Source organism: Callospermophilus lateralis, unplaced genomic scaffold (assembly GCF_048772815.1).
Source record: "Callospermophilus lateralis isolate mCalLat2 unplaced genomic scaffold, mCalLat2.hap1 Scaffold_551, whole genome shotgun sequence".
NCBI classification, from domain to species: Eukaryota; Metazoa; Chordata; class Mammalia; order Rodentia; family Sciuridae; genus Callospermophilus; species Callospermophilus lateralis.
The window spans coordinates 386,018-409,335 of record NW_027514479.1 but is presented as its reverse complement, the minus strand read 5'-3'; the positions used below and the strand labels follow the sequence as shown (position 1 = coordinate 409,335).

General features: G+C 38.4%; 1 protein-coding gene across 1 annotated transcript in view; it reads right to left on the bottom strand.

The window, feature by feature from the left end:
* Positions 1-17,434: 17,434 nt before the first annotated feature.
* LOC143388496 (contactin-3) overlaps positions 17,435-23,318 on the bottom strand; it is a 307,981-nt gene continuing 302,097 nt past the window's right edge. Inside the window, 3 exon segments of the mRNA XM_077108341.1 lie at positions 17,435-17,535; positions 19,994-20,162; positions 20,637-20,749. Of these exon segments, the coding sequence (XP_076964456.1) occupies positions 17,435-17,535; positions 19,994-20,162; positions 20,637-20,749 (383 nt within the window).

The following is a 23,318-nucleotide window of genomic DNA, read 5'->3' as shown; positions in this document are numbered from 1 at the left end:
GCAATCCATGTGCACAAGACTTAAATGTATTTTTCTCTCCTGGGTAAGGAATTTTGCTTACATGAGATCCTTAAAGTGTCTGAGATGAATGCAGATTAAATATCACTCATCTTCAGCAAGAGTGGATTTATTATTTTGGATCAAGGTATTTCTCTGGACGTGATGGTATTACTAACCAGAACAATAAGAGAAAAGATATTCTGACAGTATCAAGTATGAGTATCTCAAAGCAAAAGAAGTACTAATATACTCAAATGCTGTACTTTATAATATAACAAAACCTCACAAAACTCCCCAAGTACTAAACAGACTTTCTTCTGCCTCCCTTACCAGCTGTTTTTCCTAGTTCCTAGATTTCTCCTCAGAGTTGTACCTCCTATATAGAAGGTGGTCAAATTTTGTTGTGTGAATGAGCTAAAATTCAAAGGAACATTGCCTTTTTTTTAAAGTCCAGAAAACATTAAAAAAGTAAAAAAGTAAAATTCGAGAGGTAGACTTCTTGGTTACGGTTCAACAACTTAGTCATCTATCATGATAAACACTTAATAACCTTAGAGAAGAATATATAAATTCAATATCTTCTAAAAATGTCAAGTTATATACATTTTATACTGGAGTTATTGTGTATACTCAGAATTTGGATATATTCTTAAAGACTACATCCAGCAATCTCTGAAGCTATTTTTTAACTGAACTTTTAACAATTTTTTTAACTCTTCCTGGGGTATGGTGAAAAATATGAAGAACCTTGGCGAAACTGCTCTGTATTTGTAACATCAGTGATGTTCCATTTAGGTTAGAAATCAGAACTTGAATAATACCCTTGTTTGCTGTTTTGCATGTTTTCATCCATACAAAGTAAAGCTGAGAGTCACATGCTGTATTTCCTTCATCCATCAAAAATGAAGCATGTGCTCTGATCAGCGTGTTGACGAGCATATGTATAGCAATGGAGTTTTCCCTCAAGCAGGGGACCACAGAGAGATCAGGTCTATGATGTATGTTGCCTTCTCAAAGGTTTAAATACAAATTTTTGGACAATTGTAAAAATCAAAATTAAGAGTTAACAATGAAAAATTTTTTGTTAAGTTCCTAATCAAGACGTAGGCATAGTCTGTACTAATTTTGTTTTTATTTCTGTTTTTTGGTACCAAGGATGGGACCCATGGGTGCTTAACCACTGAGCAACATCCTCAGCCCTCTATTGTTGTTATTATTTTTGAGACAGAGTTTTGCTAAATTGCTTAGGCCCTCACTAAGTTCCCGAGGCTGTATTCAAACTCACAATGCTTCTACCTCAGCCTCTTGAGCCACTGGGATTACAGGAGTGTGTCACCATACCCAGCTGTTGAGAGAACATTAATAACCAATGATGCTAATGCTTCTCATTAAAGACATATCGCAATAAAAACTACACCTTGGGGAAATGGTTATCCTGGTAAAACGTTACTGAGAATATACTGTTATAACCATTTTGGAGTGCTATGTAGCAATTCCTATCAAAATAAAGATGTTGGGGCTGGGGATGTGGCTCAGTTGTAAAGCACTTGCCTAGCATGTGTGAGGCCTTGAGTTTGATCCCCTGCACTGCCAAAAAATAAATAAATAAAAATAAAGATGTCTGCCTTTTGACCTTGCAATCTCATTATTCTGGAACATTTGCCTATAGATATGCACAGAAATTAACTAGGACACTTACAAAATAATGCTTCTCATAGGGAGGGGAACAAGACAAATTATTAGAGTTATTTGATGTTTAGGATTACAGAGAAGTGATGGTTTTTAAATTTCCTGTGAATTTAAAAAAACTTATATAGCATCTAGGATGGTGTCCAGTAAGATTAGTGTAATTCTTCAAAGGCTCAGAAACTGTTACAGCACCTTATCCACACAACATCAATAAATACATCTGATCAAGCCATTCTAGCTCAAATGTAAGCTCTCAACCTATAAAGAATCACCACACAGTAATGGCGGAGGGCAGACATTGGTGTTCAATGTCAAATATCTGATTACTTATCTAGGATCTAATAGCTCAACCTAATCTCCCCCACCCCCTTTAAAAAAAAAAAAAGCAGGTATAACAGCACCAAACTCAGATGGATATTTTATGCAATTGTTCTAACATCAGGGATGAGGTGAATGGCCATCCTCATCTGTACATCCCTGCAAAGTAGTGTACTCCAAGTATTATTATTATTATTATTATTATTATTTTGTCTGGAATAAATTATTGTCTTCATTTTGTCGGGTAGCAACAATGCCCAAGGTAACATTGCCTGTGATAGTCTTATGTTTCACATTATAAAGTAGAATTATTTTATAATATTTTAATACTAATGCTGAAAATTCCTAATTGAAGTATAGAACTAAATACTAGTCATATTGCAGCAGATAGTAATAGCGCTACCAAAGGACAGAGTTGTTAGTAACTACCTATCTATTTTTTTAAAAAAATATACCCACATACACTAGAACATATCACATGCCTACTGTGGTGTAATTCCAGAACTATAATAGGTTATTTAATTAAAAGCTAAAATTTCTTCCTTTCTCCTCAACTAAAAACATGTATTGTACTGGGTGTATTTCTGAGGTATATGCAACCATTGACTAATGGGATTTACATTTTAAAAAAGAAAATGCATAACTTGCTTTGCAAATTGACTTTTATATTCAAACATTTTGGTTTCCATGAAATATAGATGTCAACTAGTCTACATTTTTGTGACTGTATAATCTCAGAAGTGACAGAGGCCCTGTTTTTACTTAGATCAGGAACTGTCCAATTTTTTTTCTTTCTGTGAGGGACAAAAAAATAAATACTTTCAACTTTAAAGCCCTCTGTTGGAACTATTTAGTTCTGCCATTGAAGCACAAATGTAAACAAATGGCCATGGATGTGTGCCAATAAAACTTTATCTACAAAAAGTAAATGGTGGGCCACATTGTGTGAGGGCCACAGTTTTCTGAGTTTTGCTTTATATTACATTTTATCGTCCAAAACTAGAGCTATAGCTTTCAAAGCCAGATAGTATTTAAATAAATTTTACAATTTTGTGCAAACTCATGCAAATGGGAGATTTTATGCATGACCTTTAATTTTTAAAGGCACACAATTGTCAAATGGTGAGTTAACCCACTGTTGTAGGGCAAATGAAAGGCATCTTGGATATAACTGATCCCCATAGGCTGAGGTCTATTAGAGAGTATTATTTTATAAAAAGAGAAATGCTACATTAGTTACTCTTCATTAAGTGAAAAAACAAAAGCTGCTTAGGAAATATTAAAAGCACGTGGAGATTGAGTGAAAAGAGAAATAGATGAGCTATGGCAACAAAAAGAACCATTTCAGTGTGTTTTATTGATCATTAACCTTTTGCTTTGGGAGGCATTTGAAAACAACACAGAAGTATGTTATTGGGTTTGGCATGAAATCTCTAATGATGCTTGAGAATACATGCTCCAAATGCCAAAGTTCGCTTGTGGAATCACATATTGGCAGATATAATGTTTTTGACATAGTGTTATATAGAAGTGAAAGGGCAGTAAGCTATTACTTCTACATGTAATGCTGACTTGTGAAACTTTTTTGGTATTTAGTCAAATTAAAACTGAATGTGGTTCAATAGTATGCTGCCCTTCTCTTTGCCAGACACCATCAGATAAAACTTTTGATAAAATATCAATGTCGCAGACAGAAATCTTACCAAGCAAGCTTTCTAAAATGTTAAGATTAGTTTAAATCACTACATTAATGACTGTTCAATACTTTGCCAAAATAAACTGGTATGGATGGTTAGTCGAAAATTGGGGACCTACACACAGGGAATTTCAGAAACCAGCACCTCTGGGTTTTACTCATTCTGTGACTGCAAATGTCTAACCTATCTCTATGGAGTGGGATCTTCAAGCCAGGCACAGTGGCCCACACCTGTAATCTCAGCAGCTCAGGCTGAGGCAGGAGGATCTCCAGTTCAAAGCCAGCCTTACCGTTTAGTGAAGCACTAAGCAACTCAGTGAGACCTTGTCTCTAAATAAAGTGCAAACTAAGGTTGGGGATTGTGGCTCAGTAGTCTAGTGCCCCTGAGTTCAATCCCCAGTAACTCCCCTGCCAAAAAAAAAAAAAAAAAAAAAAAGATTAGGATAAATTTATTGAGCCTTTTTTTTCCCCCAAAACAACAACCAAAAAAAGTCTGCTAATAAATTAGAAGAACTTGAAAAATCTACAAAATTCAATAGGATCATGCACCTTTTATATATAACCAGAAAGCACTGGTATGCTGAAAAATACTACCAGTCTTAGAAACACTATACAGTTAAAAACTCATCTGGGTTTCCTAAGGTGCTATGATTTTGAAAATAATTTGATACTGCCTTTTTAAGATAAACTCAATTTAAAAAAATTTTAAAATTTAATTTTATCTGAAGAGAATATGCTAATCACTTGTGGTACAAATAATAAGACCAAGGACCCAAGGAAAGAAAAAATTGGGTTATTCTATAGGGAATTTTTTGGAATGATCTAAAATGTGTTGTCCTTTGAGTTTTACTTTGGATGATTAAGCAAAAACAAGAGGAAAACAATTTTAACAGTCACTCTTTATTTCTATCTTCTCATTTCTTCCATCAAATTCTTCAATATAACACTAAACTGAACCCCCATTCTGGAAAGTGACTTCATTCCTGTCCATCACAGTTCCTTCACTTGAGCCCTGCCCAGAACAGGTTCCCCCTGGAACTATCACAAGAAACCCCTGGCAGATCTCCCCAACTCAATCCATGTGCCGACAGGCAGCCAGGAAAATGTTTTTAAAAAGCCAATTAAGTCAGGCACAGTGACACACACCTATAATCCCAGCAGCTTGGGAGGTTGTGACTGGAGGATTTCGAGTTCAAAGCTAGCATCAGCAAATTTAGCAAGGCCCTAAGCAACACAGCAAGACCCTGTCTCTACATAAAAACATTTTTTAAAAAGGCTGGGGGTGTATCTCAATGGTTAAATGCCCTGGGTTCAATCCCTGGTGCCAAAAAAAAATTCTGCATAAAATGTTATATTGCTTCCTATTTTATTGGGCCATAAAACCCAACTTCCTTCTCACAGTCTTTAAGGCCCTAGACACTCTCTGGATTCTCATCTATTTAATCTGGTCTATTTTCCCCATCCAATCTTTATTCTTGCCTCAAAGCCTTTGTGTTGATAAGCCAGCTTCTGTTTAGAGACTCTCTCTCTCTCTCTCTCTCTCTCTCTCTCTCTCTCTCTCTCTCTCTCTCTCTCTCTTTGGTACTAGGGATTGAACCCAGGAGTGCTTAAATACTAAGCCACATCTCCACCTCTCTTTTATATTTTATTTAGAGACCAAGTCTTGCTAAGTTACTTAGGGCCTACTAAGTTGCTGAAGCTGGCATTGAACTTGCAATCCTCCTACCTCAGCCTCTCAAGTTGCTAGGTATAAGTCCTTCTTTCCTCCTATTGCCCACAAATCCATTTGTTTCCTTCCCTGTCTGGTGTTTTCAATTCATCTTTGGCTCACTGGCCTCCTGCCTCCTATTCCTCACAGAACAGAAGCTCTGTGAGGACATAGCTATAGTTTCCCTGGCTAAGGGCTACATTCCAGCCCCAGCATGAAGAGCCATATAATGGACACAGGAGGCACACTCAAGAGGAATAAGACCATAACATAAATTGCACACACACAAACACTAGATGTTGCATTACGTCCCATGTCCCCATTAAACATTTCTTTTAAATATACTATTTTTAGTGGGAGAGTACATATAGATGGACAAGGTAAGGAAAATATGGCAATCATCCAAGAGGAAAGGAAAAAAAAAACAACTATTATTTATGTTGAGAAAGTCTAGGCGAGTTGAAGAACAGAATGATTTTGTTTACACAACTGATTTCCTGTCCCCAAATTCAATAGGAGCCTGATCTGAAGCACCCTGCAGCACAAGGTCAAGTCACTGTGAATCACGACTGTTTATTGAACTCCTGTGTATGCACACTGCACTTGGCTTGTGACCTCAGTCCTGCAGTTCATTCTCATAACAACCTTATTGAGTGGCTGTGATGGTTATAGTCTCATTTTTACATATTAGGGAATCTAGTGTCTTTTATCCCAATAGGCATCAGACACAAGAACACTTCAGCAAATCATCTGGGCTGATGAGAGAAGGCATGGCACATTTCACCCCCACTGTGCCTGATCACTTGTGATTCTGAGTTCAGCATCTGTCTTTCACTGGAGGAAAATAGAAACTCTGCAGTGTTTGGTTAATTAAGAGAATAGACATTTCATGTCTTTTCCCATGATTCATGCATGGATGTCAGTTAGAAGGGAATAGGAATAAGGAGATTACCTCTGATTGAAAGATGGAAGAAAATGATCCGGAACTCCCATTCTCGGATTCATTTTAATAATGCTTTTATTTATTGATTGCCTACCAATTATCAAGCTGCATATAATATGCCAAAAACACAAAGCCCAAAGCAAACAAATGAATTCCCTGCCCTAGAGACACTGGCTGTTATGTGAGTAGACAAGTAAACCAATTATAAACAAGCTCTCGTAACTCCTGTAAGTGACGGTATTTATGGAACTCTTTTCAAGATTCAGACACATACCCAATTTCTAAGAAAATAAAGTAGTTTGAAATAAGCCAGCGTCAGATGCTTTTATAAGCCAGTAGCAAAATGTTAAAGGCACATTTCATTGAAAAAATAAACACTACCCATCTTTGGATATGGATATGTAACAGAAAAGATTTTTTTTTTAACTTGGAAATAGGAAAATACATAATACTGTGAAGGAAGAAAATATATCTTATTAAGGGTTCATTATGTAAAACTCTCACGCTTCCCCAATTCATATCATATTCTTATTTATTTTAGACACGAAGCTTTCATATTAATGCCTTTTTTGTCATCTCAAACCTCACCCATGATTGTCTAGAATCAATTTCTAAGTACCACTGACAGATTGTTCTGAAGTTTGCATTCCCAAAACGTTTACCCTTTTCTAGAAAACTATCTAAACTATCTATGATTTTCAATAATTTTTAAGGATGAAATTAGATTCTAGACTAGACAGCTATCCAATGCCCAGTGTATCTACAGAATATATTTGACAGTCATTTGTCTTGCAAGTTAAGTGATATTTTTATACTGACAATTTTTTTTTAAATCACAGCTTTATAGTTACATAATAGTAGTTGGGTTCATCCCAACAAAATCATGCCTGCCTGGAATTTGAATTCAGTTCATGGTTCTCCCTCCTGTCCTCTTCCCCTCCCCTGTTTTCTTTACTCTGTTAACTTCCTTTTCCTCCACTTATTTATATTTGGTTGGCACATTTTACTTATAAACGTGAAGTTTACTTACATATGCACAGAAAATGGTTGTTTAAGAATTCATTCCATGTTGCCTCCCCTTTCCCATTCCTCCACTCTGACTTTCTGCCTCCTACTAGATTACTGATCTTCCCTGTATCTTAATGCTATCCTGTCCTTCCCCCTCCTTTCCTTCATTTTACTCCAGCTTCCCTATATGAGAGAAAACATTCGACCTTTGAGTTTCTGAGTTTGGTTATTTCACCTAGCCAGGTAGTCTCCATTTCCATCCATTTACAAGCAAATGCCACAAATTCATTCTTTATGGTAAATGAGAACTCCATTGTGTATCTCGATCACATTTGCTTAATCCATTCATCTATTGAACATCAACTGGGTTGATTCCATAATTTAGCTATTGTGAGGTGGCTGTATGGCTCTAGTATACTGATTTTAGTGTTTCGTTTCTTTTTAAATACCAACGAATGGGTATCTGTCATATGGTAGTTCCACCCCGATTTTTTGAGGAATTTCCCTACTTCTTTCCTAGTGGTTATACTAGTTTACAGTCTCACCAACAATGTACAATTGTACATTTTCCCCCACATTCTCCCAAGAATGTGCTATTGTTTGCATTCTTGATCATTGCCATTCTGAATGGAGGTGAAATCTTAGTGTAGTTTGATTTGCATTCCCCTGAGGGCTAGAGATGTTGACTTTTTTTTTCATAAATTTTATTGGCCATTTGTGTTTAATCTTTGAGAAATTTGTATTTAGTTCATTTGCCTATTTATTGACTGGGTTACTTATGTATTTTTTGGTGTTCAGTTTTTTGAGTTCTTTGTATATTCTGGATATTAGTCCCCTGTCAGAGAAGTAGCCGACCCAGATTTTCTCCTGTTCAGCAGGCTCTGTTCACACTCTCAGTCATTCTGTTGAAAGACCCCAGCCCAGCAACCTTAGGCTTAGTTACAAAATTATTAGGGCACGTCACAAACCTGCAGACAATGTGTTTTTCAGATAATCAGTTAAGTGTGACCGATTGAAAAGGGAAAAACAGGATGGTTGGGAAAGAGCAGAAAAACAGATTCCAGGGCATGCCTGAATAAACAGGGGCTAATAAGCAGGAACAGAAAAATCAGAGTGCTCATATGTAACTGTCATGTGGTGTAATTCCAGGAACATAAAATGAAAAATAACTTTACCCTTTAGGTAACCTGTATGCTGGGTTCAAAATAACCAATAAGAAACCTGTTGCTTACCGCGCGCGTGAAACCTGCCCTATTACCCTATAAAAGACCTGTACCCCAAAGCCCGGTGTGCCAGCTCACCAGAGCTCCGGCTGAGGTTTTGCTGAGCACCCACAGGCGTCTGTGTCTGAATAAACCTCATGCATTTGCAGCCAGTGCCTTGTGCGTCTTTCCTGGACAGGGAATCGGTGGGTCTTTCACTGTGCAGAAGGTTTTTAGTTTGATGGCATCCCACTTACTGATTCTTGGTTTTATTTCTTGTGCTCTGGGGGTCTTGTTAAGGAAGTGGTGCCTGCATCTATATGTTGGAGTGTTAACCCTATATTTTCTTCCAGCAGTTGCAAGGTTTTGGGTCTAATTCCTCAACTTTGTTCCATTTTGAGTTGTGTGCAGGGTAAGAGATAGGGATCTAGTCTCATTTTTTTCTACATATAGCTATTCAATTTTTTTCTCAACACCAGTTGATGAATAGGAGGTCTTTTCTCCCACATAGATTTTTGGCACCTTTGTCAAGTATCAGATGGGTGTAGGTTTTGTGTTCTATTCTGTTAAATTGGTCTTCATGTCTGTTTTGGTGACCATACCATGCTGCTTTTTTAATTTTTAATTTGATTGATTGATTCATTCATTCATTCAACCACAGGTCTGTAATATAATTTCAGACCAGGTACTGCTTCTCTGTACTTGTTAGGATTCCTTTGGCTATTCTGGGTCACTTCTGCATGGACTTAAGGATTTTTTATTTTTTATTTTTCCTAGTTTTGTGAAGAATGTCACTTATTTGGACGGACTGCATGGAATCTGCCTAGTGCTTTTGCTGATGAGGCCTTTTCAAGATGTAAATTCTACCTCCCAAGCCCCAGGGCGTCTTCCCACCTGCGAAGGGCTCAGATTTCTGGGAAGGGCTTGGATTTTCGGGCTGAGGAGGGCTCCCGCGGGCCACCCCGGGGGACCCCCTGGGACCCCTGGGGCCTGCTTTCCTGAGCCCCATCCCCAGAGGCCCCGGGCCCGCCTCAGCCTTGCTCCAGGGAGGTGTCGGAGGCGCTGGCCTCTGGTCCCCTGCCCTCTCGCTGCCCGCCCTGGCTCCTCTGCTGGCTCCGGGCCCCTCGCCGGCCCCTGGGCCTCTCTGCTTATTTTTATTTATTTATTATTATTATTTTTAATGTTTTGGTCGTAAAAGGGCCCGATACCTTTACTTATTTATTTTTCTCGGGGCTGAGGTGGACGTGCCGGCGAGCGTTCACTGAGCCCTCTCCACGAGCCATGCCCCGGCCCCTCCGTCGGTGTTTTTTTTTGTTTGTTTGTTTTACCATTTAGGACGTTTCTGTCAGGTTCCTTGGCTACTCACCTGGCTGAGGTGCAGTTTTCTCCTCAGCCAGCGGCGGCCGCTGAGGAGCCCTAGCCGGCTTCCTCCCGCTGCTCCAGCATCTTTCTCCCTCGGTGGGGGGTGGGGTGGGGGCTGCGCGGGCATGCGTGCGCTCGTGCGCTGGGGGATTGAAGCCCAGGCTGGGCGCAAGCTGAGTGCAACCTCGCAGCCTGGGCTACCTCCCAGCCCAGCCCTCAGATTATTTTTAATGATCACACAAACCCAGGCAGGAGCATCTCAGCTCCATTTTATATGCCAGGAAAAGAAACGTAAAGTGATTAAATTTATGTGGAAGCATGAAAAACAAAAAACAAAAAACAAAAAAAAAAAATGTGAAATAGCCAAAGCTGTTTTGAGCACAAAGAAGGAAACAGGAGGTATCATAATACCTGACTTCAAAACATAGTCTAAATATGTAGTGATCCAAACAGCGGGGGACGGGCACAAACGACACAAAGACGGGAAGCAATGGAATAGCGCAGAAGTCAACCACACATCCGCAGAGGGCTGACTTGTGTCAAAGCTGCTGAATAGAAGCATTGGACAAAGATCTTCACGGGAAAGACGGAGTAGCATGCTTGAAGAGCTGGATATGTTTAGCCTGATTTGAACACTACCTAATATATTCACCTGTTACCATTACATACTACCTCATCAATACATTCAATTCATATATATGGCTTTATCTGTTAAAAATATATTTACCAAAAACAGGGTTTTAAAATTACCCACACTTTTGTTGTTAGGGAGCACCAGTCTCTTGGTAGGTTTTAAAAACAAATTATCTTACCTGTGCATTCAAGTCCAAAACGCTCTAAAATATTTGTATCACGGGAAAGAAATAAGGAAGAAAGAAATTCGGCAACTTACTCTAAGTGCTCCAGGCAGTTGAGTGACAGTTCCAGAACTTACTTGCTGGCTGGCTGATTCCAAAGCCCAGAATCATTTCTCAGACTCTCTTCTATCATAACTTCAAGAGGGCACTTTATATATAACATACCAAGAGGAGACTGCAGACCTCAAAGCTCTGCATAACTTCCTTCCTACCAACCCTGTTGCTCAGATCTGGAAAATCTTTGCCTGGCAAGTTCCTGTCTGCGGTGTGTCCCAGGCAGCTTCATGGGAGCATGGTAAGTTCCAGTGTCTATGCTTACCCAGGAGACTCCACCACCTTGAGCAACACCTGTAGCCTGTTACCTGCTTTTAAAGAGCACGGGGGTTGCAAACAGGATTCCTTCTGTGGTACCTAATGAATCTCATGGGTGGACATAGGGGGCTGTGCATTAAAAAAATTCTCTTTGACTTCTGCAAAAGGTAAATGTCAGTTGAAAATGAGTGACATATTTTCAGTCACTAGTACATCGGAAAGTAGACTTACCACTCATTCTCCCCTTATCCTTCACTTCAGAAGGTTCAAATCTTGACTCATGCCCATTATTCTCTCCTTGTTGAGATTTACTTTATTACAGTGAATTGAATCTTTCAAAGTATGGAATGAGGCAATTATATTTTTGCACGCCAACCCCATTCTTTATGCGTTTTGTAGCATTTTCCCTTACAGAAGAGGAGAATTGCAAGGAGAGGCTGGCTTTCTTTTGCACAAAAAGGGCCTAGTCAGAGGTGCACAGAGGCAGCTGTTGAATTGCTGAAGGGGGAGGCTAAAGACATTGGCCTTTTCAGCTTCTATGCCTGGGGGGAGCTTCTCTGTCTCTTGTGGGGGTGGTCCCAGCAGTTTGAGGGAGCCTGTCCCAGGTAAGAACACAAGAATAGCAAGCTCTTCTGAAAAGGGGCCTCTGTGAGGTGCTCTACAATGGCTTCAGGCGACTAGATCCTTTTCCTCAATCTCATTCCTCTGTGCCAAGACTGTTAATGCTCCCAGGTCATCAGGCTTTCAGGACTAATGTACAGGACTTCTCTGTGGACTAGACCAGCCCTTCCAGGTTGAGTGGCGCTTGTTTAGCTCAGTTATATGTTGGCTCTATTTACTTAAAAGCAGAGGCACTCTTAAAGCACAAGTAAAGCTTTTAGTTTCCTATTCATCATTTTTCTGGGTCAGTCACATTGCTAATCTTGTCGGTGGCCACATCGTGAGCTATGGCCATCTGGGAGCTGCCTTGAGGGATGAAGGACAACAGCTGGAGAGGCTGAGTTCTGGGCATGCTCCCACCCCTGTGTTAGAAGCTATGGAAACACCACCTCAGTCTTCCCAAACACCAGTACCTTCTTCACTTTTATTACTGAAGGTAGCTCCCCGAGAGGAGCTCCATCATTAGTTCCTAATGATGGAATGGAAGGTGCTTTAAGGGAGATACTGCAATGGTTGGTCTTTAAAGACTCATCCAGAACTTAAGCCTTAATAATAATGACAATGATGTTATTAACTTACTAGAGTATGTTCTTGATTACCCATGAGACAATGATGAATCAGCTTAGGTGAGAGTCCTACAAGACAGGTCTGTCCATTAGTGCCATTTCAGAGATGAAGATTCTTTCCTTGTAGGGATTCACCTGCTTGCTTATGGTCACACACTAATGGAAGGACATGATTAGGATTCTAACTAGACATCTAGAAACAATTGTTATTAACCACTGGGATCGACTGTCTTCACAAATCTGTTAACTTCCTCAGTACAGATGGTCTGTTTGCCACTGTTTCCAATATGGTATATAATAAGTCTTCTTCTCCAATTGATCAACATTTATAATCTCCAGGGTCAGGAAGGGAGACAAGAAAAAAGTGAATAAAATAGGAGAGGGTAAGAAGAAATGGTGAGAAATTTACTGGTTTCATTCCACAAGTAGGTACTGAGCCCATGAAGATGAACTTTGTACAAGGAGAGTACTGTACCTCAGACAGAGACCCTAGTGAGTGCATCTTGGTGTCATCCTCCAATGTCGCCTTGGGTGGAAAGTCCTTTTTGCCTGGATACTTTGGAAATGCCAATGCAGCGATGACATCGCAATGGGGTTTCCATGAGATGCACTCCTTATTAGCTGGCATCTGTCACATTCTATTGTATGATGCCAAAGTACATCTGCTAATTTGTCATCCTTATCATTTCCCTGTTTTTCTTTTGAAATTTCCAAGGTAATACCCAATTATACAGTATCTAGTTCTTTTCCTTTCCCACTTACTAATGATCAAGGCTCTAAGATAATTTCAACAGGCAGAGAGTGGGAGTAAAGAATGAACACTGACGAATAAGAGAAGCATTCTTCTCTTACAAGTTTAATTCTCTTATCAGTGCATTAATTCTGTGCAAGTTCACAAGGTAATTACTTCCTCCATGTAAGCAAGACATGTTAAATTAGGGCACTGGGTTTACATTTGAACAGCAGAAAAACCTAACAGTTTAAATGAGCGATGTTCCAATCTGTTTACATATTTTCTTTCGAAAGAATGGTACAATTTACTAATTGCTAATTTTGTAATTGCTGTTGTGAGTTGATTTACCTCCAATATTTGCTGAAATGTATCCAAATTACAATGAATAATAACAGGGCAATTTTCAGTTTTTAAAAGGGTAAAATACTTTAGAAAAAAAGAACCCAATTAGGATTCATTTTAATAAAAATGCTGGCATTATAAGAGTACAAAATGGCAGGGGGGATTTAAAATTTAAAAAAAAAATTGATACAGTCCTCTCATTTTAACATTTTCTTTATGTTTGTTATACTGTTTGGTTTTCATTGGAAATGGAGAAATTTTTGAAAAACAGCAGAAGCCATCTCCAAAATGTTTTTTAAATGTATAATGAAAACTAAGGATACCCAAGTTTCCTAATTTGAACTGTGATCCATAATAGAAGATAAAGTACACCACAAATTCATCCTGAAGATTCTTACTCAGAGTCTATAGCTTATGGATTTGATTTCAAGAGGGACTAACAGCCTACCCATGTTAAGAGCTTATGGGTTGCACCAAATCTTCCCTGAACCCCATTTTACTATGACCTTCACTTAATCTTCCTCAGCCTGTTTCTTACTCTGTACAATGGGCTATGAGAACCTCCCCAGTGAGATCAGAGGCAGATAACTTAGCACAGGTAAAGGCTTAGCTCTGTGTCTGGCACACACAGTACATTTATGTTACTTAACATTGTCAACCTTGCATCTTAACAAAAAAAAATAATCTGATCCCAGAATCGCTTTACTCCATCCTCTAGAAATTCTTGGAATCACAGCTCTCTTCACGGTGAACAGACATTGAAGGAGAGCTCAAAAGAGAAACCAAGTTCTGCCATCCTTGTTGCTCATTTTCTATTGGTGGGAAGAATGAAGCTGAGCTCTAATGCACAGACTTGCTCATCTCATTCCATTTCCTACCTCCCAGCTCCAGTAAGAGGAATCTTTGAATTCATTGGCTAAAGATCTCATGACCACGTGAGTGTAACATTACCATGGTCCCCATTCTGCATGTAGGGAAAGTGAAGCTCAGAGAAGCAAGGAAACTTGAATAAGGTTGCACAATCAGGACTGGTGAAGTTGTTACCACAATCCAGGAAGCATGACTCAGGCTGAACTTGATTCTGCATGTCCATTAGCCCTGGACAGGACTGCTAGAGATACCCTGTCTGCATATTTTCTAATTATTTCCCCTTCAACAGGTAGACAAATGTACCCATTGCAACTCCCCTTAAATTTAAACACACATACACACACACACACACACACATACCCCTACAGTTTCCTCACTGGATTTTACACAAATTCAATCCTCAAGAAAGAAAATGATTGAATTAGAATTTTAGTTATCATTCTCCTTATATTAACAATAACATTTAGAATGCTTACTAATTAAAAACTAAAATCTTTTTTATAGCACTAATATCAATGTTATAGTACTATAACATTGATACCAAAGAGACAGTCTGTGAACAGTGTCATGAATTGATAACAATTTGAGGAAAAAACTGGTTCATTAAAGAAAAAAAAAGAAATTAGATATCTTAACTATATAAAGTAAATTTTATTCTTTCTTTCTCTTCACCTTACAGCTGAAATAGCTTTAATGTAGAGATCACTGTTACAAATAGCTCATTTTACTGAATCAGTAGGGTATAAAATAATTAAATGATGTCCTGTTAAAAGATGAAAAGTTAATGCTGGTTGAAAATACAAGAAAGGATAGCATCAGTGCAGCTATTACAGTTTGTTATGGTTTAGATACAAGATGTCCCCCGCAAAACTCATATGTGAGACAATTCAAGAATGTTCAGAGGTGAAATGATGAGATTATGAGAGCTGTAACCTTGTCAGTGCATCAATCCACTTGAATGGATTAATTGCATGGTGACTGTAGATAGGTAGAATACAGCTGGAGGAGATGGGTCATGGGGCATGCCCTTAGGGTTTATGTTTTATCCCTTTTGAATAGAGCTTCCTGCTTGTTCTGAGCTGCTTGCCTCTTCCACTGTCTTCTGCCATGATGTTCTGCCTCACTTCAGTCAACACCTATGGAGTCCACCGACCTTGGACTAAATCTCTGAAACCTTGAGCCAAAATAAACTTTTCCTTCTCTAAGTTGTTCTTACCAGATCTTTAGGTCACAGCAACAAAATGCTTTTCCAGGTAGTTATTCTTCTTTTACCACAATGAATAATGCAGGAGCACTTGAAGGTTATAAATTTTATTAGAATAATAGAAAATAATACATACAGATAACCATAGGATACACACACAGGAATTTAAAGTCAATTTCATCCTTTTCAATATGAAACAATGTCCAAATCTCATGGAGATATACTGCTAGAAATAACATGGAACAAGAGTCATCATCTTGAAAATGAAAAGTATAGGAGCATATTATAGGAATTACTAGATAATAAAAAGGTACAACTCCATTACATGTAGAATAAAATACAAGTATTGGAGAATGTTTCCCCACTTTTTGACTGGAAATAACAAAGGTCATATGAAATCTACTTGTCATTCAAATTTTTTTCTAGATATATACAGTATATACAGACACTACAGAGAAAGTCATACTTTTCTCCTTTGTATATAATGAGTTTATCTTAAATGTAATCTAAATATAAAATTGTATTAGAATTTTGCTAATTCGTTATCTTTCTTGAGAGATGAACTGTTTGTTGGTTTCAAATTCTGATATCTCTGGAAAGACGAACAAGTTACAGCAAAATGTGAAATTGGTAGGAAAGAGGTAAAAAAACTGATTTTGAATGACTAACACTCATCTGCTGATTTTCATATATTCTTTACATATTGCTATGAAGCCGTGTCTCCAACGATGCTTTGAAAACCACATATTGAAAGACTGAGTCATACACATCAAAGCCAGCAACATCGCTGTGGTTCTATTACCAATTTAACTCAGGAACTAAAATGCCTGTCTGACTCACTGCAATAGGCAGTGAGATTTCATTAAAAAAAAAAAATCTCCGCCATCCAAAAGAGAGAGGGTCCTTTAATGGAATCAGACATTGGAAAGGAAGAATTGTGTGGATTTTGTTTAACATTTGGGTTGACATTCAGGGTGCTACTTATTTTCTCAACTGCATTTTAATAAAGCCTGTAAGTTTATTCTCAGGTGTGAAGAAAACAATTCCTGTTCTAGTTTTGTTTTAAATTTTGAGAAAGGATAAAATGTGCTTATTTCCGTTTTCTATCATTGAAGGAAAAAGCATACTGGAATGCAAGTTTAGAAAATGACTTTCAAATGCTCAGGGAAATTCATGCCAGTATTTCGCAAAGGGACATGGCATTTGGGGTGACAAAGCCCTTTCGTGGGTTCTTCTTTATCTTTTAACCATTAATTCATGGGGCAGAGGCAGATCAGATGGTTATTATTACCTCCACATTTTGTAGATGAATAATTGAGAGGTACAGAGAGCAGAGTGATTTCTAGAGTCTCACAGCCATTTAGTAGTGAGTACACTGAACCAGGTCACCCTCCTCTGCTCCAGAGCAGCATTTTCCAAAAACACTCCTGAATCACAAACACCACCCGCTTCCAGCAGGGAAAGTGTTTAAATGTATTTTTCAACCCGTGGGGTTTAAATCATTTAAATCTTTAAAATGATACTTATTAACTCTTCAAACAATGCTTTCATAACTGGAAAAGAGTTTTTGGAATAAATGAAGAGTTTTCCAATGCAAATAAGAAACTCTGTGTGTGTGTGTGTGTGTGTGTGTGTGTGTGTGTGTGTGTATGTGTGTGTATATCGGGGCAGAGGTTTTTCTCCATAGGCAGTGCTTAAACTCATAGCTTAAGAACATTTGTATCAAAAGTTTGCAGTATGTAACATGTAAATTCCTTTGGTTTATCAAGTAAATATTAAGGCATTTCAGATTCCTCTAAAAGGATTTGCTGTTGTTTTATTATACTCTTATTTTACCTATAATGAAGTAGAAAGTTAAAAACACAAAGTTGGAAAAAAAAAACATGCATAATCACTGTGTTTCATGAAAGCACTTATTATGTTAACCAATGAACTTTCCAGTAAATAATAAAAAAGAATAAATATCACCATAGGGCATTTACAAGGAAAAATAGTACCATAGGTATATAACTTGACACGGGGTGAACATTTGAGATGGCTGATGTGGATCCTCTTGCATCCATATCTGTCAAAGATGATAAACAGCTCATTAAGAAGGACTATACCTCTGATAAGTAGATGCTGATCCATAGTGGGGGGGGGCATGGGGAAAATGGTCGAACTGTGATTGGGCCAAGGGGAGGGAGGGGAGGGATGGTGCATGGGGGCAGGAAAGATGGCAGAATGAGATGGACATCATTACCCTAGGTACATGTATTACTGCACATATGGTGAGATGCTACATCCTGTACAACTGGAGAAATGAAAAGTTGTGCTGCGATTGTATACAATGGATCAAATTGCATTCTGCTGTCATATAGACCTCATTAGAATAAATAAAAAAAAATAAAGGAGGACTGTATTAACAGGTAGTCAGAGTGGTAGAGAATGCATGCATATGTCTCCCGAAAATCACACATTGACATCCTAGCTCCAGTGTTGTGACATTAGGAAATGAGCTTTTGACAACTGACACAGAACTAGCTGCATCTTAATATAAGAGTTCCCAGTCTCCAGAACTGTGAAAAGTTAAATTTCTGTAGTTATAAGACACCCTGTCCAGGGTGTATTCTTACAGCATCCTGAAGGACTAAGACGCAGACAAAAGTGATGGGTTTCCTGTCAAAATCAAATCATGGCATGAACCTAACCTGGGACTACAAGTCCTTATTTTATCGGTCAGTGTAACACATAGGTGTTACCAAGGGTATCCATAAAAATACCGACGTGTTTAGGATTTCTTAAATGAATCTAAGCTTTGTTTATCTAGTATTATTTAACTTTAATTGAAATTGAAAAAAATCCAAGTCAGTCATTTTGCCATTAATGATACCTGGTCACAAACAATTTCAGATAACTTGATGGTTTAATGAAAGAAAACGTCATTGGATGAATGTCTGGAAAATCTACTTGTTTCTATTTTATGCAGATGAATTATCATACTTAATACAAGACATCATCTTTTAAAATGCAATCGATGAAAGCTCCATTTTCAGAGACGGCCTTGTGCAGGCACTGGTCTGTGCAAGCTCAGCAAGTCCACAGACATCAGACGAAAAGGCTGCTCTTGACTCAGCAGCCTGAAAATGCCACGGTGGCGTCTGTCCCCGCAAAAGCACAGAAGCTGCTTCTTTGAACAGTGCCCCTCTGTCCACGCTGTTATGCTAACTCTGACACCCTGCACAATGCAAGAAGCAAGGAGCATTCCCTACTGTAAAGCCTCAGCAGATAACAGTTAGCAACCTGATCCTGTTTGGGTCTCCTGAAGCACACACAGATGTACAAATCTCTGCAGTCTGAAATAGTTGTTTACATACTTATTTACAGACAGGTAGCTCCCATTTTCTTATTACTTTTAGTTCAAGTGTGGCAGGTTATGATTTCATAGAAAGAGAGAATTCCTGCAAGGGTTGGTCTCTCCCATTTTCTTCAGTCATTTTCTTTTTCAAGATTAAAGAAACTTGCTTCAGTCTTGGTCACCTGCTACTATATAGACTAAACCACAGTCGATAAATGAAAACAGGGAACAAAGTTATTTACATCACTGAGGATTGTAGAATAGACTATGAAGACAGAGTAGGCTCCGCGTTACTTAAATTGAGGCCTGAAAACTCCAGACACAGGATTTCAAAGTGAAGATACAAGTTCTCTTCCATGGTCACTGATAAAAATATGTATGCTGGGGTTTGTTCCTCTTCACTCTAAAAGTCTACTTTCTTTATTTTTTAAAAAATATTTTTAGTAGTCAATGAACATTTATTCATTCATTCTTTCTATCTATCTATCTATCTATCTATCTATCTATCTATCTATCATCTATCTATCTATCTATCTATCTACAGTGCTGAGAATGGAACCCGGTGCCTCAACACATGTCAGGCAAGTTCTTTTCCACTGAACCACAACCCCAGCCCCCTAAAAGTGTACTTTCAATGGTGAAATAGCTTTCATTAGGATTTTAAGAGGAAAGAGCATGAAATTCCTCTGAAACTTGGAACACATTTCTTTAAAAATGTCATCTTTTTTTGTGTGCCAAGTGTAAAAGTTTCATGACTTTGCCAATGCTGATTTTCCTACTGAAAGAATTGATAAGATCCATATATAGTTTTTAGGAGGCATACAACTGGAATATCAGAGGTCTTAAAAACAGGGCATGGGTTCAGGCTTGCCCATGAGAACTGCTTTGGGAATTCTATTCTAGGCAATCTATAGGTGCAATAAATAAGGGAAATAATTCAAATGAATGGAGTTTTAAACTACTTTTCCATGTCTTTTCTTTCTGTGCTCATATTTTTCACTGTTCTGCACCACTGTAGAGGTTTTCTTCCTGGTTTTACTTGCTCATGTTGCAAAATCACCTTGTGTTCACATGAAGGGCATGCTGGGAGGAAAGGGTGGGTGGAGGGAGGGGCAGTGGCTGATGGACTCCTGGTGGCTAACAACACTGACGCAGGTCAAGGGGAAGCTGAGTCCAACCAACTTACTGGTTATTATTGGAATCCTGATCTGCTCACTGCTGGTGCCATCCCCTCCATCTGTGGTAGCCTTGACTTCAATAATGTAGTCCTCTTGAAAGGGCAGCACAAGTTCAGCTGAAGTTTTGTTTGTGTTCAGCACTTGCACGCTATTTTGACTGCTAGTCCTATAGAATACCTAAAACGCACGAACAAATACACTTCATTCTTACATTACCTTCTTTTACTTTCTTCACATACTCTCGTTGCTCTGAAATTATTTTGTCATTCTGTCCACATCAGAATACAAAAACACATTCCCAGCTCCATGCATAGGTCCTGGATTATGGATTAGCAGACACTAGGATCATTATGCTCTCAAAATCAAGGAGGTGGGGAAGAGCAGCTTTCTCCCCTGGAGGAGCTTGTTAGAAATATAGAAAGCTGATTAACACAATGCACAAACATCGTGTCCACAATTCCCATGTGAGCAGCATTATTTCATGTAAATCTGTATTTAACAATTCAGAGAGTTTGGTAGTATACCCTTTTATGAAAAACTTGATGTTTATGTCAAAATTGGATTACTGAAATAATATCATCAAAATTTTTAAAGATTTGCAAAGTATAAGTGAAAAATTTAAAATACAGTGTTGCAAATGATTCAACTTACTTTATAGCCTGTTACTTCTGATTCATTCTCCATTGCTTTTACTTGTTCCAAATTAAGTAACACTTTAGTGTCTGTAGCATTCCAAACCACATTCCCAGGAGGCTGACTGGGAGCTTGCAATGCAAAAAGGAGAAATTAAAACTGATTTGAGCATGGAGTACTGTTTTACATGAGCAGATACATGCTGAGCACCGAGGCGACTGCAGGGACTCTCTGGTAAGGCATGGTATGTAGATGGAATCAGGAAAAAGAAAAATTAACAGAATAGAAAAACTTCCTTTAAAAGGGGCATTTCAATTAAACTGTGAGAAATTGCATGTTATCATATTCAACACATAATTTATTTTACTTTAATTTTGGGGGGCCAGGGGTTAAACCCAGGGGCGCTTCACCAATGAGCCATATCCCCATCTCTTGATTTTATGTTTTATCTTGAGACAAAGTCTCATTTAGTTGCTTAGAACCTCTCTAAGTTGCTCAGACTTTGAACTTGCAATCCCCCTGCTGCAGCCTCCAAAGCTGCTGGGACTACAGGCTTGTGCCACCACACTTGGCTCAACACATACTTTAAGGATTTAATGCACTTCAAGTCTCCCAGAAGACAAACTGACAATACAGAGACACAAGTTCCTTTATCCACCACTAGAGGGATGCTTGAGGGTGAACCAGGAAAGGCAGGCATTTGGACTTGTTTTGACACACAGAGAGGCTGAGAGAAATTGCCAAAGGAGCAGATTAAAGTCACATGAAATGAAGTGTGGATGATTTTCAAGCCAGTGTTGTAAGATGAGATGGGCAAAATGAGAGGCAATCAAAAATAAGAATTACTTAGATTTATTCTCGTGAAGTAATAGATACATATGTGAAAAATTGCCACAGAGAATCCATATTTTAAAGTCTTTTTTCTGAGTTCAAATCAATTTTTGAGAAAAATAAGGCAAAACACTAAAAATTTAATGAGAATTCCATTAGAGGATTAATGAAACTCTCATAGGTTTATAAACATGGACCCACAGCTTAGCAACCTGGAGAGGAAACTGGTTCTGGGGGACTCGGGTGGACGTGGTCAGAAGCACTCCCTAATATGGATGGATGGGACATTAGGGATTCAGTTCCTTGTCAATTGCAAAACAGCAAACATATTACTCATTTTTCAACAGCATCACAACTGCCCAAAACATGCTGAAATATCTTATTCTTGTGGATTTAAGCACAGAATGTGATTTGGTTAACTGAATTTGTAATGGGAAAGTGATATAAACAATTACCTCTCCAGAGGAATTTCTGAACATCATTGACTCACGCCAGGATGGAAATACAGCTGGACTTACAGATGGAAAAAGCTCTCATGTGCAGTTATGTGGCTAATAACACGATTCAAGACTGTCCTCCTGGTGGGTTCTTTGGTTGATTGTGTCCTCTTTAACACTGTTCTGTTGCCTTTAAATTTTTGTGATGTGATACTAACAGATCAGCTCAGATTGTCTACACTGCAATGCTGTGATAAGACATCTGTAAGAATGTATATGGGCAATTGCTTAGGACTGAAATACTAGAGATTTGGTTGCCCAGTCCAGATGCTATGAACCCACACTCGTTAGAACACTTTCCCAGCGCCTGTGATTCCCTGTGGCTGACAGCGCCATAAAAGGACAGCTTGATTTGATGGAGCTCAGAAAACATCCTTCATTCAGCATGGTTTGGCCTACCAAAATATGGGTGCTTACAAGTTATAGAAAGTTTGAGTAATTTTGAGTTGATACACTGACCCCCAACAGCAGGCTGGCAGAACATAGGACTGAAAATTGGGATTTGTCTTGTGTGAGTCCCAAAATAGATGACTTGAATGAGTTCAGCCTGAAATGAATACTCTTTGAAATGACAAAAAGAAAAAAAATCTGAAAAATGAAAGAGGAAAAACAGAGGGTTTCAAAGCTCTTTTCAAATCATATCAGTGTTTCCTGAGCACCAGAGAGACATGTTCCATTTTGATCATTTTGCTATTTTTGAAAAACGCACTTGTTTAAAAGCATAAACATTTATTTCAGCCACATTCTAAACATTAACATTCACATAATAATGAGCTGGATGTGCTAATTACATTGTTTGATAGTATTTAAAGTAAATTAAACTAATTTTTCACTTAGAATTTTACAATCACATGAATAATCATCTGCCTTATTATGACAGGGAAGAATGACACTATGTGGGAGATTCTGGGCCAGATGAACTTTCTTCCATTTTCAAGGTTCTATTGTTGCTAGTAACAAATGCATAGTAAATGTCCATAATGTGTGAGAAATTCCAGAATATTCTTTTTAAAGGTTCCCTGCATTGTCACGGTGCCTATTTGAAAAACTCAGAGTTAATAAACAAAGATGCATACTCGTCACTCATGTTCATTTACAACAATGAAAAGATTAACACAATAATTTTCACAATCTATCAGCACATGAATGGATAAACAAAAGGGGGCTATATGCATATGCCTTTAAAAAGAATGAAGATCTAGGCATGGTGGCCCATGCCCGTAATCCCAGTGGTTTTAGAGGCTGAGAAAGGAGGACAGAAGATACAAAGTCAATCTCAGCAACTCAACAAGGCTATAAGCAACCTATTGAGAACCAGTCTCAAAAAACAAACAAACAAACAAAAAGTAGGAAGGGTTGGGGATGTTGCTCA